General features: G+C 34.8%; 1 protein-coding gene and 1 non-coding gene across 8 annotated transcripts in view; both read left to right on the forward strand.

Annotated features, from left to right (window-relative positions):
• POU2F1 (POU class 2 homeobox 1) overlaps positions 1-18993 on the forward strand; it is a 256011-nt gene that overhangs the window by 223949 nt on the left and 13069 nt on the right. For all 7 annotated transcript variants that reach the window (XM_077156862.1, XM_077156863.1, XM_077156866.1 and 4 more), the window contains one exon: positions 18072-18417. In XM_077156862.1, coding sequence (XP_077012977.1) covers positions 18072-18417 — 346 coding nt within the window. The remainder of the gene's footprint in view (positions 1-18071; positions 18418-18993) is intronic.
• On the forward strand, positions 12334-12405 carry TRNAE-UUC (transfer RNA glutamic acid (anticodon UUC)). Its single transcript has one exon. It is a non-coding gene; the product is annotated as a tRNA-Glu (tRNA).

Here is an 18993-nt window from a genome sequence, read left to right on the forward strand (position 1 = left end):
AAACTTTGACTCATAAGAAACTTCACTCCTTAAAGCATTATAGACCTAAACATAAATGCTAAAACCATAACATTTCTAAAAGAAAGCACAGAAGAAAATTAATAGAATAAGCTAGGCAAAAATGATTTCATAAAGGACTCAAAAAGCACTAATAATTGAAAACAAAGTTGATAAATCAACTTCATCAAAATTTTAAACTACTTTCCAAAAGATGCTATTTAAAAAATGAAAAAACAAGTCAAAGACAGGAAGAAAATTATTGTTGATGCATATAAACATATGATGAAGAACTTGTATCCAGAATATATGAAAAAACTCTTATAAAAAATAAGCAACCTGTTTATAAAATGGTGAAAATATTTTAATAGACATTACACAAAAGGAAACATGAATGGTGAATAACCACATGAAAGATTCTTAACATTAATAATCATCTGATTAGTGCAGATGACATACTACTATACAACCACTGTAAAGGCTAAAATTATAGGTTGTTAATACCAAGAGTTAACAAAGGCATGGAACAGTTGGATCCTCATACATTGCCGGTGGGAATGTAAAATAGTGCAAACATGTTGGAGAATGGCTTGGCAATTTCTTATAAAGTTAAACATATTCTGACTATATGACCTAGCATTTTCACTCCTACCTCCCAAAAGAAATGGAAACATATGTCCATAGAAAGACTTGTGTATAAATGTTTATAGCAGTTTTATTTACTGTAGCCCCAAACTAAGAACAATCAAAATGTCCATCAAAGAGGGAACAGATAAATAAATCGTGGTATATTCATTCAGTGTAATATGACTCTACAATAAAAAGGAATAAACTGATATATGGCTAAATTTTATTTTTGAGAGAAAAACAGGCATGGAAGAATGTATGTTATGTGCAAATTAAGCAATGTACTCTTAAACAATCAAGACAGAAATTACAAGGGAAATTAGAAAAATCCTGAAACAAATGGAAACGAAACAATATACCAAAACTGATGGATGCAGCGAAATCAATGCTCAGAGGGAAATTTATGCTGTAAACGCCTACATTAAAAGAAGATCTCAACTCAGTAAACTAGCTGTACACCTTAAGGACCTGCAAAAGAAAACCAAACTAAATCAGAGCTAACAGAAGAAAGGAAATAATAAAGATTAGAGCAGAGATAAACTAGATAGAAAATAGGAAAACTAGAGAATATAAGAAAACACAAAGTTAGTTCTTTGAAAAGATGAGCAGAATTCATGCCATTATCTAGATTAAATAAGAAAAAAAGAGGGAAGATTCAAATTACTAAATTCAGAAATGAAAGAGAGGACATTACTACCAACTTTACAGAAATAAAAAGGATTATAAAAGAATACTAGGAACAACTGTATACAAACAAACTGGATAATCCAGACAAAAATGAACAAATTCCTAGAAACACATAATCTACAAAACTGATTGAAGAAGAAATAGAAAATCTGAATAGGCCTATAACAGATAAGGAGATGGAGTCGATCAAAAACCTACCAATAGAAAAACTCAGAACAGGTGTTGCACTGATGACTTCTACCAAACATTTAAAAGAAGATTGCACCAGTCCTTCTCAAGCTCTTCCAAAATATTGAAGAGGAGGGCACACTTCCTATCTCATTCTTTCAGGCCAGTTACCCTAATACTGAAGTCAGTCAAAGACAGTGAGGAAAGAAAACTACAGGCCAATATCACTTGTGAATGTGAGTATAAATGCAAAAATCAACAAAATACTAACAAACCAAATTGAGCAGCATTTTAAAAGGATTACACATCATGACCAAGTCCAGTTTATCCCAGGAATGCAAGGTTGGTTCAGCATATGAAAATCAATCCGTGTAACACCCACATAAATAGAATGAAGGAGCAAAAAAAAACACATGTTCATATAAGTTGATGCAGAAAAAGCATTTCACAAAATCCAATACCCTTTCATAATAAAAACACCAAACTAAAAATAGAAGGGAACTTCCTCAACATGATAAAGACCATATATTTAAAAAAAAAAACCCTCAGTTGACATCATGCTCAACAGTGAAAGACTTAGAGTATTTCTCCTAAGATCAAGACAAGGATGGTTGCTTCCCCTACTTATATTCAGCATAGTACTCAAAGCTCTAACCAGAGCAGTTAGTCAAGTTAAAGAAATAAATGGTATCCAAATTGGAAAGGAAGAAATAATACCATCTCTATTCACAAATTGACAGTATGATTGGGTTCAACTCTACTCTCTTGCTCTTTGCTTTCTATTTATCGTACCTGTTTTTGATCATGTTTACTTGACAGTTTATAATATTCATCTTTAAGTTTACCTTTTAAGTTAATAGTATTCACCTTTAAGTTACCTTTAAGTAACAATGTATCACTTCACATATGTTGTAGAAGCCTTATTTGCCCTTAAAAACTTTTTGAAATATTTCTTGTAGTGCAGTCTGCTGACAGCAAATTCTCTTGACTTTTATTAGTCTGAAAAAGTCATTTTTTTCTTCATTTTTGAAGGTTCTTTAAACTGGATATAAAATTATAGCTTGTCTGTTTTTTTACTTATTATTTTAAAGAAAGCTTACCATTTCATCTAGCTTGCATTATTTTTGATGAAAAATGAGCAGTAGTTCTTATCTTTGTTTCCTATATAATTAATATTTTTGTTTTTAGGCTGCTGTTTAGGTTTTTTTTTTTTTAAGATTTTCCTTGTCATTTGTTTTCAGCAATTTAATTATAATATGCCTTCGTGGTGGTGACAGTGGTGGATGTGGTTGTTTAATTTATCCTATTTAGAGTTTAATGAAGTTTTTGTTTCTGTGGTGTGGTGGGCTGAATAATGGCCCCTAAATATGCCCACTTCATAATCCCTCTAACCGTGAATGTTACCTCTATGGCTAAAAACACTTTGTGGATGTGATTTAGTCCAGGATCTTGAGATAGGGAAATTATCCTGGAGAATCTTGGTGAGCCAGTGTAGTCACAGTAGTCCTTTATAAAAGGGACCCAGTAGGAGTCAGAGTCAAGAAATAAGGCATTGTGATGATGGAAGCAGAGATGGGAGTGGTGTGCCTTGAAGATAGAGGAAGATACCATAAGCCAAGAAACATAAGAGACCTTAGCAGCTGCGAAAGGTAAGGAAACAAATTCTCCCTTTAGAACCTGCAGCCGGAACCAGCCTTGCCAACAAACTTATTTTAGTTCAGTGAAACTGATTTTAGATTTCTCCCCTCCAGAACTGTAAGAGAATAAAGTTGTGCTCTTTTAAGCCACAACATTAACTTGCTGTAACAAGTTATTAAAGCAGCAATAGGAAACTAATGCATGTAGATGTATGGTTTTCATTTCATTTGGAAATATTTTAGCCATTATTTCTTTCAAGTTCTGCTTCCTCCAACTACCTTTTCTAGGACTACAATTATTATACTGTATTATACCACAGATAACTGAGACTGCCTTCATTGTAGTTCAGCATTTTTATCTCTCTGAGCATAAGTTTGAATAGTTTCTATTACTCTGTCTTTAAGTGCACTGATCTTGACTGAAATTCTGTTCAGTCTTTTTTATACCCTCCAGCCTTCTCCTCCTTGCATTCATTTCTTTCTTCAGATCATGAGCATTATTTTTATAGCCGCTTTGTCTGCTAATTCATTTATTTCTGCCACCTAAATCTATTTCTTTTGACTGATTTTCCTTCCAATTATGGTTCATATTTTCCTGCTTCACGGGTTGCAAGAAATTGTGAATGTTCTGTTCTTGAATGTCTAGATTTTTATGTCTTCCTTTTCAGAGTTTAGAAGTTTGTTTTTGTAAGCAAGTAAGTTACTTAAAGATCAGCGTGTGATATTTTCAAGTCCTTTTTTTTAAAAAAAGAATTTTTGATACGGTGGGTCTAGAGAGCTTTTCCTATGGGGCTAGATAAGCTCTCTTACTGAAGTGTGGCCCTTCTGGGTTCTCTACTGAATGCCCTAGCTATTCTTCAAGTCAGAACTTGAGTTTTTCTCGATTTTACATGAGCTCTGAGACTTACTTAGCTTACAACTTCCCTGCCTGGATTTATGGGGTTTCCCCATATTATACACAGCTCAACATTCAACCAAAGCTGCAAAGGGACCCCTATGCAGATTTCTAGAGTTCTTTCTCTGTATGATTTCCTCCATTCTGGTGCTTTGTCCAGCAAATATCAGCTATTTTTTAATCCACATGTGCGGATCTTTTTGTCCTCGACTCACTGAAATTGCTGTGGTCTGTTTAGGTTCCCCTTCTTGGCACAGAGGTCTGGAAAGTGCTTTCATACAGTAAGGGCTCATCTCATTTGTTGCTTCCCTTTTCTCAGGGATGACAGTCCTGCACTGCCTGTTGTTTCATGTCTGAAAATTATTTCTTTCTTTATTTTTCTCTATTCTTGTTACGGCATCAAGGTCGGTTTGGTACCATTTACTCCATCACAGTCAGAGACAGAAATCTCTAAAAATGTTAAATTAATAGCCAGTACTTATAATTGTAGCAGACAAACTTTAAGCTCGTCTTAGTAGTGCCCACCTCTTACGTTCACGTCTTTGTTAGTCCCCTCCCCTTGAGCTTGAACAGGAACTGTGACTTTGTTTCTAACCTATAGACTGTGGCAAAGGTGATAGGATAGCATGCCTGTGATTACATATGTTGTATGACTCCATCTTGCTAACAGACTTATTCTAGAGACCCTCCTCAGTAATTTGATAAAGTAAGCAGTAAGTGGCCATATTGAAGCCCAGAAGGCAGGAAACTGAGGGTGGCTTCTAGGATTTGAGAGTGGCCTCCAGTCAGCAACCAGAAAAGGCTGGCACTCACTCCTACAGCTGCAAGCACATTCTGCGAGATGAGCTCTGGCAACAAGCTGAGTGAGCTTGCAAGTGATTTTTCCCATCATGCCTCCAGATGGGAACACAGCCCAGCTGACACCTTGATTACAGCCTTGTGATACTCCAGGCTCAGCTGGGCCTGGACACCAGATCCCTAGAAACAGTGAGAAAATAAACGTTTGCCATTTTAAGCTGCTAAATTTGTGGTAATTTGTTACACAGCAATAGAAACAAATACGATAATACTGTGTTTGAATAAATATTGTTCATGGCCAGTTCATGTGATTGAAAGAGGTAATCTATGGCACTGAAAAGTATTATTTTGTCCTTACAATTTGTTTGTAGTTCCAGTAATAAAATTCTAGGTTCAAGATTATTTTCCCCTAGAACTGTGAAGGCATTGCCCTGTAGTAAACACCCCTTGTTGCTGTGATGGAAAGTGTGATTTCACACTAATTCTCTTTCCTTGATAATCTTTTTTTTTTCCTTTGTAAACTTTAAGGATCTTTTTATCTTCAGTGTTGTAAAATTCATAGGAGGTAGCTAGGTACAGCCTTTTTAAAATTTATCTTCCTTGACCTTCAGTGGACATTTTCCATCTGAATTGATGTGGTTGTTTTGTTTTGTTTTTTCCCAACCCTGGTAATTTCTTTGTTCTTTATTTCTAGAATGTAAATTGAACATTTTAAACTTCCTAGGTTGACCCTCTGTACCTTTTTAACTTTACTCTTGTGTTTTACATTTTTTAACTTTTACTACATTCTGGAAGATAGACTTTGAATTTATTTAACTGTTCCTCTGTTCTCTTTTTTGTTGTTGCTATTACATGTCATTTTTTGTGTATTTTTTTTTAAAGATCATTTTTAGTTTCCTAAAACTTTTCTTTGCTCTGATTCCTCCTTTTTATATGATCTATTTTTATTTTGTAGGTGCAGTACAAATTACAGTTTTAAGTTGTTTCTCCTGGCATTAGTTCTCCTTATTCATTTTGTTCCGTTTCTTTTGTGCTGCTGATTATTCATTATCAGATGTCTCTGGTTATTTATTCATACTGATGAATGCAGGGCCATATTAACAGCAGCAGCTGGTAACAGTTTTCTCTGCTGTTGTTTTGCCACTGTTACTCAGCAGTCCTTTCCCATGAATGGAAGGGCTAGTTAAGAGCTGTGAAGGTGAGTAGAGAACTGTCATACTTCACTTCAGGACATATGAGTAGAAAGCAGGCAGGCTAGGTTTTACCCTCACACTTTCACAAAATGCTCGTGCATGCCAGTGTCTGCACTAAAATAAGTGACATCTGTGCTGTTCAGGTGAAAGAGCTGGTAGAAGGAGGGAAAGGCATGTATACGGGCAATGCTTTAATCACCCTATTTTCTGCCCATATTTTCTATATCTGGACTCGGCGCTCGGGGCTTCTTAAGGTTCCATCAAGATGAATAATTCCCACCTCTCTCGTAGTCTGTTGAGCCCTTTTGGTCATGGTTGGTTTCTCCACCATCCAGTTTCATCCTCTTTCTCATTTCCGAAAATCTCTCCAAAGCTCAAGTCCTCTAAAACTTGAGCTCTTATTCCTTTTTGTATTTTTTTACCATCATTTCAATCGAATTTTAAGAATGAAGGAAAGAAACTATGTCCTCAGTCCATTTTCTAATAGATAACATGATCATCTTACTTTTCCAACATCTAGCATAATACTTGTCACATAATAGATTCTTGGTAGCATTTCTAGAAAAGATGCAAGAATGATCATAATTGTCCGTTCTAAAAAGTGGTGTTCTGCTATACTTAAGAACTAGCAAAAATTCCATAGCCCTTAATAATCTCTATCAAACACAGTGTGACCATCCCCAGTTCTTTTTCCAAAATAGCTTCTCATGATGATATAAGAGTAAACTCTTCAGGAAGTTATACTAGTTATAATTATTTACATACCTAACAACAGAGCCCCAAGATACAGGAAGCAAAACCTGACAGAATTAAAAGGAGAAACCAACAATTCAACAATAATAGTTGAAGACATCAATATCCCATTTTCAGTAATTGATAGAACTAGACAGAAAAATCATCAGGGATATAGAAAATTTAAACAACACTAATAGCCAACTTGATCTGTATTGTATAGAACACTAGATCGAAAAACAGCAGAAAAGCTTGTTCTTTTCAGACATTATCTAAGATGTGCTCGGCAATAACACAAGTCAAAGTAAACTTAAAATGATTGAAATCATATGATGTATGTTCTTCAACTGCAACTAAAATAAATTAGAAATCGACAGAAATAAATTTGGGAAATCCCCAAGTATTTGGAAATTAAACTAACCCATGAGTCAAAGAAGAAATCACAAGGGAAATTAGAATGTATTTTGAAATGAATGAAAATGAAAACACAATATTAAAAAAAGAATGCATGAGATGCAGCTAAAACAGTTCTTGGAGGAAATCAATAGCTTTAAACACTAATAAGAAAAGAAGGAACATCTCAAATCAATAGCCAAAGCTTCCAGTTTTTTTTTTGTTTTTTTTTTGTTTTTTTGCTTGGGCAGGCACCGGGAATTGATCCCCAGTCTCCAGCATGGCAGGTGAGAACTCTGCCTGCTGAGCCACCATGGCCCACCCAGCTTCCACTTTAATATTAGAAAAAGAACAGCAAACTGAACCCAAAGCAAGCAGAAAGAAGGAAATAATGGAGATTAGAATGGAAATGAATGAAATAGAAATAGAAAGCAGTAGAGAAAAATTAATAAAACCAAAGTTGGTTCTTAGATAGGAACAACAGAATTTTGACATCTTTAACTCATTAAAAAATGGATAAGATATAAAATTATCAAGATCAGGAATGAAAGCTGGATTTCACTGCTGACCATATAGAAATTTAGAAGATTTTAATGGAATATTTAAAAATTATGATGCACATAAAATTCACCCTTTTAAATACAGAATTCAGTAGGCTTTTGTGTATTCACAAAGTTATAGAACCATCAACACTATTTAATGCCAGAACATTTCTAATACCCCAGAAAGAAACTCCATTAGCAGTCATTCCCCATTCACCCTTATCTCTACCCCCCTGGCAAATATTAATTTCCTTTCTGACTCTGTGGATTTTCCTATTCTGGCCATTTCATATAATTGGAATCATAATATGTGACCTTTATTTGTGGCTTTTTTCACTTAGCACAGGGTTTTCAAGGCTTGTGCACAAATGCAGCGTGTATCAGTACTTCATTCCTCATCGTGACCAAATAATATCCCATTGTATGGATATGACAGATTTTGTTTACCCATTCCTCGATTGATGGACATTGGCGTTATTCCTGCTTTTTGGCTATCCAGGAATACTGCTACAATGAACATTTATATATAAATTTTTGTATGGACTTATGTTTTCAGTTCTCTAGGAGATAACATGAGAGTGGAATTGCTGGGTTGTATGGTAAACTGGAATACTATGAACAACTTTAGGCCATAAAGTTAGATAACTTAGATGAAATGGACAAATTCCTAGGAAGATGCAAATTACCAAATTAACTTAAAAAGAAATAGAAGACGTAAATAGACCTAAAAAAGTAAAGTAGTTGAATTAATAATGAAAAATCTTCCCACAAGGAAAAGTCCCTGTCCAGATAGCTCCACCCCTGAATTCTGTCAAATATTTAATGAAGAACTATAATCTATCTTTAGCAATCTCTTCCAAAAAATAAAGGGACAACTCATTCTGTAAGACTGTTACTAACTCTGTGATAAAGGTATCACAAAAGAAAAAACAAACACACACACAAAGCTGTAGACACATACCTATCATGAAAAGATACCTAGAAATCCTCAGCAAAATATTAACAAATCAAATCCAACAATGTATTAAAAATTATTATGCATCATGACCCAAGTGGGATTTGTTCCAGGAATATAAGATTGTTTTAAAATCCAAACATTAGTTCATGTAATTTACAATAGTAATAGAAGAAAGGACAAAAAAACAGATGATCTTCTCAGTAGGAAAAAGCATTTAACAAAATCTGACATCCACTTATGATTTTTAAAAATCTGACTAGGAATAGAAGGGAACTTCCTCAATAAAACTTCCCTACTACAAACCTACAACTAATAGCATACTTAATATTGAAAAAAATGAAATCTGTCTTCCTAATACTGGGTTCAAGGCAAGAATGTTTGCTCTTGTGGTCTTCTAATTAATATCATACTAGAGGCTCTAGCTAGTTTAAGAAGGGGGCAAAGTTAAGACATCTAGTTTTGAAATAAAGAAGTTGAACTGTCTTTATTTGCAGACATTATTCTATATGTATAAAAATCTCAGAAAATTCACACAAAAATCTAAGACTAATAAATGAATTCAATATTATTGCAAGATACAGAATCAATATATAAAAGTCAGTTGCATTTTTATAAACTATCAACAGTCCATAAGTGAAGTTAAAATAATTTCATTCACAATATTTTCAAAAAGAACAAAATTCTTAGGGTCAAATTTAACAAGCAAAGTGTAAGACAAATACTAAGAACTACAATTTCCTAAGAGGAATTATTAAGTCTAAATAAATGGAGAGATATGCCATATTCTTCATTCATGGTTTGGGAGACTCAATATTCTTAAGACAATAAGTAGTTCTCTACAAATTAATCTATATATTCAGAATTCTAGTAAAAGGGGCCTCAAGTAGCCAGAAACATGCTAAAAAGAATGAAGTGGGAGTACTTATGCTTCCAGATTTTAAAGCTTATTATAAAGCCTAAAGCTACAGTGATCAAAACAGCATGGTACTGGCATAAAGACAAACATATTGATCCATGGAATCAAATTGAGCCTTTAGAAATAGACCTTCAGACCTATGACCAATTGATTTTTTTTAGCATTTTTTTTAATTGTGAAAAATAGCATATACAAAAAAGCAATAAATGTCCAAGTATATTTTAACAAATAGTTATACAACAGATTTTTAAAGTTTGGTATGGGTTACAGTTCTACAATTTTTAATTTTTTCTTCTAGCTGCTCCAAGACACTGGAGACCAAAAGAAATATCAGTATATTGATTCAGCAGTCATATTCATTTGTTAAATCCTATCTTCTCTGTTATACTCTTTCTTCACTCTCTTTTTTTTTTAAATAACAAAACAATAGATTTCAAAGTACGTTGCAACAATTTGTTGTAGAACAGATTTCATAGATTGGTATGGGTTACATTTCCACAATTTTAGATTTTTTTTTTCCTAGCTGCTGTAAGGTACTGGAGACTGAAAGAGATATTGATATACTGATTCATATCTCATACTCGTTTGTTAAACCTTGCCTTCTCTGTGTAACTCCACCATCACCTTTGATGTTTCTCTCATTCTTAGGGGTATTTGGGCTATGGCCATTCCAACAATTTTCATATTGGAAAGGGCTGTCAATAAAATGGGATGGGAGATGAAACTATTTGATGTTTTGAAAGGGCTGATCCCTCTGAATTTCAGGACTTAGTTGGTGCAGAGACCATCTGGAAGTTGTAGGCTTTGGAAAATTACCCTAGTGCATGGAACCTTTGTAGAATCTTATATAATGCTCTAGTTACTCCTTAGGATGGGTAGGAATGGTTTTGGTTGGGGGTTGGCAAGGTATGATGGGTAGCAGTGTCTAACTGAAGTATGCATAAGAATGACCTCCAGGTAGCCTCTCAACTCTATTTGAACTCTCTCAGCCACTGATACCTTATTTGTTACACTTCTTTTCCCCCTTTTGGTCAGGATGGCATTGTTGATCCTATGATGCCAGGGCCAGACTCATCCCTGGGGATCATCTCCCATGCCACCAAGGAGAGTTTCATCCCTGAATATCATGTCTCACAAGGTGGGGAGGGCAATGGTTTCACTTGCGGAGTTGGGCTTAGAGAGAGAGAGGCCTGTCTGAACGACAAAAGAGGTCCTCTGGAGGTGATTCTTAGGCATACCTGTAGGTAGGCTAAGCTTCTCCACTCATACATAAGCTTCACAAGAGCAAACCTCAACTTCAAGGGTTTGGCCTATTGATTGACCAACTGATTTTTTACATGGCCCCCAAATCCACTGAACTGGAACAGAATAGTTTCTTCAATAAATGGTGCTGGGAGAACTGGATATCCATATCCAAAGGAGGGAAAGAGAATCCCTACCTCACACCCTACACAAAAGTTAATTCAAAGTGGATCAAAGACCTAAATATAGGAGCCAGTACCATAAAACTCTTAGAATAAAATACAGGGAAACATCTTCAGGACTTCATGATAGAAGGTAGCTTCTTAGACCTTATACACAAAACACAAACAATGAAAGAAAAAATAGATAAATGGAAAATCCTTCTAAATTGAGCACTTATGTGCTTCAAAAAGGACTTTGTTGAAAGGTGAGAATGCAGCCAAGTTAATGGAAGAAAATATTTGGAAACCACATATCATGTAAGATTTGATATCCAGTATGTGTGTATGTATATATATCCTACAACTCAACAATAAAAGGACAAATAACAACCCAGTTATAAAATGGCCAAAAGACATGAATGGACATCTCTCCAAAGAAGAAATACAAAGGGCTATAAAAAGCACATGAAAAGAAGTTCATCTTCATTAGCTATTAAAGAAATGCAAATCAAACCACAGTGAGATATCTCACACCTTTAAAAATGGCTGCTGTTAAGCAAACAGGAAACTGCAAGTATTGTAGAGGGTGTGGAGAGGAGAAATAGGTGCACTTATTCACTACTGGTGGGAATGTGAAATAGTACAGCTGCTGTGGATAACAATTTGGCAATTCCTCAGAAAACTAAATATTGAGGTGCTTTAAGAGCCAGCAATTCTGCTACTTGGTATATACCCAAAAGATGTGAAAGCAGGGACACGAACAGACATTTGTACACCAGTGTTCACAGCGGCATTATTCTACAGGTGCCAAAAGTTGGAAACACTTCAAGTGTCCATCAATCAATGAATGTTTAAACAAATGTGGCATATACATATGATGGAATGCTGTTCAGCAGTAGGAAGGAGTGTGGTTCTGAAGCACTCAACAACATGGATGAACCTTGAGGATATAATGCTGAGTAATGTCACTGATTAACACTACAAATATAAATAAATTCTTTCATGAACCAGTACAGATGTACAACACTTGTACGAAGACTTAATATAGTAGCATTGTGGGAGGAAATTACCTGTTGCAAATTACAGACTGTAGTTAACAGTAATTCCTTAATAGTCTTTCATCAGCAATAATGGGTGTAACACACCTATACTAGGGTTCAGTAAGGGGTGGGGGATAAAAGTGACAAGGGGTATTTGGGTTTTTATTTTTTTTATATCTATCTGTAATTTTTCTTTTTGGAGCAGTAAAAATAGTCTAAAATTGAATGTGATAGTGATTGCACAAGTAGGTGATGATACTGTGAGACACTGCATACTTTGGATGGATTATGTGGTATGTCAATATATCTCAGTAAAATTTGAAGTTAAAAATAATTCTGCTATGGATGCATGGGTAGTTCAGTGGTTAGAATGCCCACCTTTCATGCGGGAGACCTGGGTTCAATTCCCAGACCATGCACCCAGAAAAGAAAAAAAATAAATAATTCTGCTAGGCTTGGGGGGGGGTGGGGGTGCAGAGATTGATTAGCTCACTCTAAAATGTATATGGAAAGCATCCAGAATATCTAAAAACAATTTTGAAAAAGAGTGAAGTTGTAGGTTGGAAACCCCAATTTCAGAGCTTACTATAAAACCTCATTAGTCAAGGCAATGTATTACAAGGCAATGTATTACTGGTATAAGCGTAGACGTGTATTAATGGAACAGAATTGAGAGTCTGGAAAAGTTTAAATTTTGCTCACTTGATTTTTTTTTTTATTAATTAAAAAAAATTAACTAACACAACATTTAGAAATCATTCCATTCTACATATGCAATCAGTAATTCTTAATATCATCACATAGATGTATGATCATCATTTCTTAGTATATTTGCATCGATTTAGAAAAAGAAATAGCAAGACAACAGAAAAAGAAATAAAATGATAATATAGAGAAAAATAAAAATAAAAAATAAAAAAAAAACTATAGCTCAGATGCAGCTTCATTCAGTGTTTTAACATAATTACATTACAATTAGGTAGTATTGTGCTGTCCATTTTTGAGTTTTTGTATCCAGTCCTGTTGCACAGTCTGTATCCCTTCAGCTCTAATGTCGGTTCACATCAGTGGGACCATACAGTATTTGTCCTTTAGTTTTTGGCTAGTCTCACTCAGCATAATGTTCTCTAGGTCCATCCATGTTATTACATGCTTCATAAGTTTATTCTGTCTTAAAGCTGCATAATACTCCATCGTATGTATATACCACAGTTTGTTTAGCCACTCGTCTGTTGATGGACATTTTGGCTGTTTCCATCTCTTTGCAATTGTAAATAATGCTGCTATAAACATTGGTGGGCAAATGTCCGTTTGTGTCTTTGCCCTTAAGTCCTTTGAGTAGATACCTAGCAATGGTATTGCTGGATTGTATGGCAATTCTATATTCAGCTTTTTGAGGAACCACCAAACTGCCTTCCACAGTGGTTGCACCATTTGACATTCTCACCAACAGTGGGTAAGTGTGCCTCTTTCTCCACATCCTCTCCAGCACTTGTCATTTTTTGTTTAGTTGATAATGGCCATTCTGGTGGGTGTGAGATGATATCTCATTGTGGTTTTGATTTGTATTTCTCTAATGGCCAGGAACATTGAGCATCTCTTCATGTGCCTTTTGGCCATTTGTATTTCCTCTTCTGAGAGGTGTCTGTTCAAGTCTTTTTCCCATTTTGTAATTGGGTTGGCTGTCTTTTTGTTGTTGAGTTGAACCTTCTCTTTATAAATTCTGGATACTAGACCTTTATCTGATATGTCATTTCCAAATATTGTCTCCCATTGTGTAGGCTGTCTTTCTACTTTCTTGATGAAGTTCTTTGATGCACAAAAGTGTTTAATTTTGAGGAGCTCCCATTTATTTATTTATTTCTTCAGTGCTCTTGCTCACTTGATTTTTGACAAAGGTTTAATTCACTAGTGAAAGGATAATCTTTTCAAGACATAGCTTCTGGGACAATTGGATATCCATATGTATAAAGAAGAATTTAGGTTGTTACTTCATGCTGTGTACAAAAAATTAACTGAAAATGGATTAGAGACTTAAATATAAGAGCTCAAATTATGAAACCTCTAGAAGAAAAAAAGTCTTCATGACCCTGGGTTAGACAAAAAGTTCAGAGATACAGTGCCAAAAACACAGTCCACAAAAGGAGGATACTGATAAATTGGACTTGATGGGCTTCATCAAATTAAAATCCTTTGTGCTTCATAGGACACCTTTAAGAAAAGGAAAAAATAAACCATTCTGGAGGAAAACATTTGCAAAGGATATATCTGCTAAAGACCTTGTATCTGAGCAGATATATGAAGAACTCTTACGGCTCAATGACAAGCAAACAGCACAATTTTTTTTTAATGTGCAAAATGTTTTAATAGACTTTTACCAAAGAAGATATAGGATTATCTAATAAACACATGAAAACATGCTTAACATTATTACTCATTAAGGAAATACAAGTTAAAACCATAATGAGATACATTTCACTCACTACAATGACTATAATAAAAACAATCAAAAATAACAAGTTTTGACAAGGATGTCAAACTTATTTCTGTGCATTTCTGGGAAGGTACAATACAGCCACTTTGGAAAATACTTTGACAGTTTCTTTAAAAGCTAAATGTAAATTTACCATCCTACCGAGGAGTTCTCAAGAGAAATCCCCTAAGAGAATTGAAAACATGTGTCCCCACAAAAACTTATGCACAAATATTCATAGCAGCATTATTCATAATTACCAAAAACTGTAGACAAGCTGAATTCCATTGACTGGTGAATAAATGAACAGAATCTGGTATATCCATACAATAGAATATTATTCAGCCATAGGAAGTAAAGGACTTATTCCTGCTGCAACATAGATGAACTTTGGAAGCGTTTTACTAAGTGAAAGAAGTCAGATGCAAAAAACCTACTTCTTGTATGATTCCATTTATATGAAATGTTCAGAAAAGGCAAAACTATGGAAACAAAAAGCAGATGACTGGGGCTGTGAGCGGGAGCATGGAGTAACTATAAATGGGCAGGAGCAATCTTTTGGGGATGGAGAAAATGTTATAAACTGGATTGCTGTAAATTTACTCAGTCATTGAATTTTATAGTTAAACTGGGAAAATTTTATGGCATATATATATATTATACCTCAGGATGGTGTGGGAAGCAATAGGAGGTGTCAGACATTTTATATAATATCTTAGATACAACTTCCTACCAACCCATTGAGGTAGCTCGTGGCATCCTGTTTTGTTGTTGAAGACATTGAGGCTCAAGTAGGCCTGAGTTCCTTGATCAAAGTTGTCCAAGTAACAACAATTTATATATAAATGTATATGTAATATGTCATCTAAGATAAATACTAATTAAAATGTGATCCACTGGTTGGGAGAATTAATTTAAAGATCATATTAAATTGTTATATCACAGTGTTTATGAGATTCACGTTGAATCTCTTATGACATTTATATTGAAGATTCCAAGAATTGTGGTTAGAGGTTTACACCAGAAAAAAACAACTTGGAATTATTTCTGGAATTGTCATCTCCTGGCCCAGGTTAAATTAACTTATAAAATTTGCCTGGGAATTTCTTGGTAGGCCTAGTTTTAATCATTTATCATGGGATTTAAAGGAGACACTGAATGATGGTAGTCTGAAAGTGAAGGAAAGGCTATTTTAGACTATTTGACCTTTAGATACGAGGTCTTATAAAAATGGACATTTTCAGTTTCTGAATTTTGAAACGAAAATATTGCCCATAGGAAAAGTCAGATTTTAGACAAGGTGAGAAATTGGTTAAGAAAAGGCTGAAAATACATTGAAATTTCTTAGCAGTAGAACAGGAATAAGAAAAGGTGTTTACCTTTCTACAGAATAAGTGGCCATTAAAAGAAGGTGCAAAGCATTGAGAAGTATTTCTGACATATGCCATACACAGGACCCAGCACAATATCACATGTTCAGTGATATAGATTTAGAGGTGAAAGAATAATGAATGGAAATATGATCAATATTTTTCAACTAATAATAAGAAAGTTGTGAATATCACATTCATTCAAAGAACAAATAACCTGCTTTGGGGCAGCATTTTAGGAGGTGAGCTAAAGTAGGTGCAGTACTGAAATAGATGATATTTAAGTTTCTCCCAGCTCTGTGATAAGTGAAGGAAACTTTTCCCTAGAGTTTAAATGAGAAGAGAGTTGAATTGAGGGTGTTTAAATAAAACCAGGAGAAGGCTTCAAAATAAACTTTGAGGGCAGGCCATGGTGGCTCAGCAGGCACAGTTCTCATCTGCCATGCCGGAGACCTGGGTTCAATTCCGGAGACCTGGGTTCAATTCCGGGTGCCTGCCCATGCGAAAAAAAAAAAACTTTGGAAGAAGAACAAAAATGCCTGAACTTGTGATAAAGAGATAACAGTGTCTTCTGCAGCTTTGATTTTTATCATAACAATTCTTTTGCATAAGATGTTCTTCTAATGTATAATACTTTTTAAACTCAAAATATTTATTTTGATTAGTTTGATTCTTTTATAATATTCTCAAAATCTTTTATAATCCACAGAGTTATTATATTGAAAATGTATAGATGCTTTTCTGTCTCTGAGTTCTCTCTATAGGCTGAAGACCCACTTGGGGTTTGCTTTATACATATATGTAACTGGTTAAATCCTAGAACGTGAATTTCATTAAATTAAGTTCTGCCTAATTTAGGCAGCCAGTTTTAATAATATGTAGCATTTATTGACAACTGGAATGTGACGTGTCTGTCTTTTAGAGACAATCAGCCAGCTACAGTTCTTGGAGGACAGTTGGCATCTTCTGTTTTGCAGAGGGTTATATATCTTATGCGTGCCGTATGAGATGTTTCTACTTGAGGCAAACTGGCTTTAGCCTTCTATAAGTCACTTTTGTTTTGGGCCTGAACAAGTCTAATGCTAAACATATTTTAGACCTGCACTATCCGATATCATAGCCACCAGCACATGTGGCTGTTTCAAATTGAGATGTGCTGCCAGTGTAAAATACACAGTTTTCAAAGATTTAGCATAAAAAATAGGCAAAATAACTCAATAATTTTTAATATAGATTTCATGTGGAAATGATAATAAATTGGATATGTGTAACTAAATGGAATATATTGTTAAAATTAATTTCCCCTGTTTTTATTTTTTTCAATGGGACTACTAGAAATTTAATACTACATATGTATTATGTGTCTTTTGGACAATATTAGTCTCTAATGTTAAACAACCTCAGTGTAGGTGTTTCATTTTCACTAGTGATATTTTTAATGTTAACTAGTCATTTATATCGAAATGCTTGTTCTTTTCCTTAAAACAAAAAATTCAGTCATGTTGATTTTTTTTTTACCACTTCTCATATTACAGTTTCTCAGTTACAGTTTCTTCATTTTTCATGCCAACTTTCATGAGATTCATAGTATCAAGGTATTTTGTTGTCTTTATGAATAAGAAAATGTTTACCATAATGGGCTTTTTGAGAGCTCATTTTTACTACAGAATACTTAAATTTTTTAATATGAAGAAGGCATCTAGACATATACCATTAGTTATTCTTACACCTTTTTTCTGTGAATATTATTATTAATACATATCCTTAGAAAAATACATAATTTTTAGTTTTTGTTGTTGCTGCTGTTTTGTTTTGATTGCTCTATTGAGACAACTAAAGATTTCAAAAGTTTTTTGAAAAGTTTTTCAAGAGCAGGGATTTTTCACTTAGGAGTTTTTCCCCAGTGCAGTTGTATTCCAAAGAGAGAGCCTCCATGATACTTTGTTTCTTTTGCTTTTTGAATAGAGAATTTACCAGACAATGAAAAACCAGTGCTATTTCTTTTATGGTTCTGTTACTACTACTCTTGCCTCTTACAGTTAGAGTTTATAGTGCTGGTTCTACAATGTTTGTTTTTGTGGTTAATTTCTAAGAAGCAATGACTAGGTTAATAAAAAGGACAAATCTATCATTGGGTGGTGGATTAATTTTTCAATTGGTTTTACAGTTTGACTTAATAAAGCCCCCATTCTTCCAAAAACTTTTCATCAGTCCATTTTCTAATCCAATTCCCTTTTTCAAGGCACTACAGATACCACCTCCAACAACACGGCAACCGTGATTTCCACAGCACCTCCAGCTTCCTCAGCTGTCACGTCCCCGTCTCTGAGTCCCTCCCCTTCTGCCTCAGCCTCCACCTCTGAGGCCTCCAGTGCCAGTGAGACCAGCACAACACAAACCACCTCCACTCCTTTGTCCTCCCCTCTTGGGACCAACCAGGTGATGGTGACAGCATCAGGGTTGCAAACAGCAGCAGCCGCTGCCCTCCAAGGAGCTGCACAGTTGCCAGCAAATGCCAGTCTTGCAGCCATGGCTGCAGCTGCAGGACTAAACCCAGGCCTGATGGCGCCCTCACAGTTTGCGGCTGGGTAAGGAGTTTCCTAATCTCATTCACACCTGAGTAGCAACTATGAGGTCATCCCTGAAATTACTTGTAGGAGAGAATTCATCACCATCTTAGATAAAAAACAAAACAAAAACCTCTTTAAAGGAATGATCTCTTTGATTGGGTTGCTCTGTAGTAGCAAAAGGACCTCAGTTACAAAATTAAGTTGAACTTAAGTTTCTTAAAATTCTGAAAGGTGCAGTGGCCTTATCTTTATTTCTAGGTGAAAACAAAGAACACCAGGTCACTGGTAAAACCTGCATTAAGGGGCCAAGAAGAAAAGCCAGAATTCCTGACTTACTCTTTTGCTTTCTCAATTAGCTTCTCTCGGCTGTATGTTTTTTAATTCTCAAACATAGATTAAAAATATATTAATGAATATATATGAGATTCCTGATTTTATATTATTGGCCATGTATTATAAGAATTATTTTATAAATACATCCCTTTCCTTGCAGTTTTTCTTTTGTGTTGGAAAAAAAGGAATGAAGTAATTCAAGAGGAGTCAAAAAACTAAAAGTTTAAATTTTGTACAGCCAACAACCTTATTTGGCTTTGT

Source organism: Tamandua tetradactyla, chromosome 4 (genome assembly GCF_023851605.1).
Source record: "Tamandua tetradactyla isolate mTamTet1 chromosome 4, mTamTet1.pri, whole genome shotgun sequence".
NCBI lineage: Eukaryota > Metazoa > Chordata > Mammalia > Pilosa > Myrmecophagidae > Tamandua > Tamandua tetradactyla.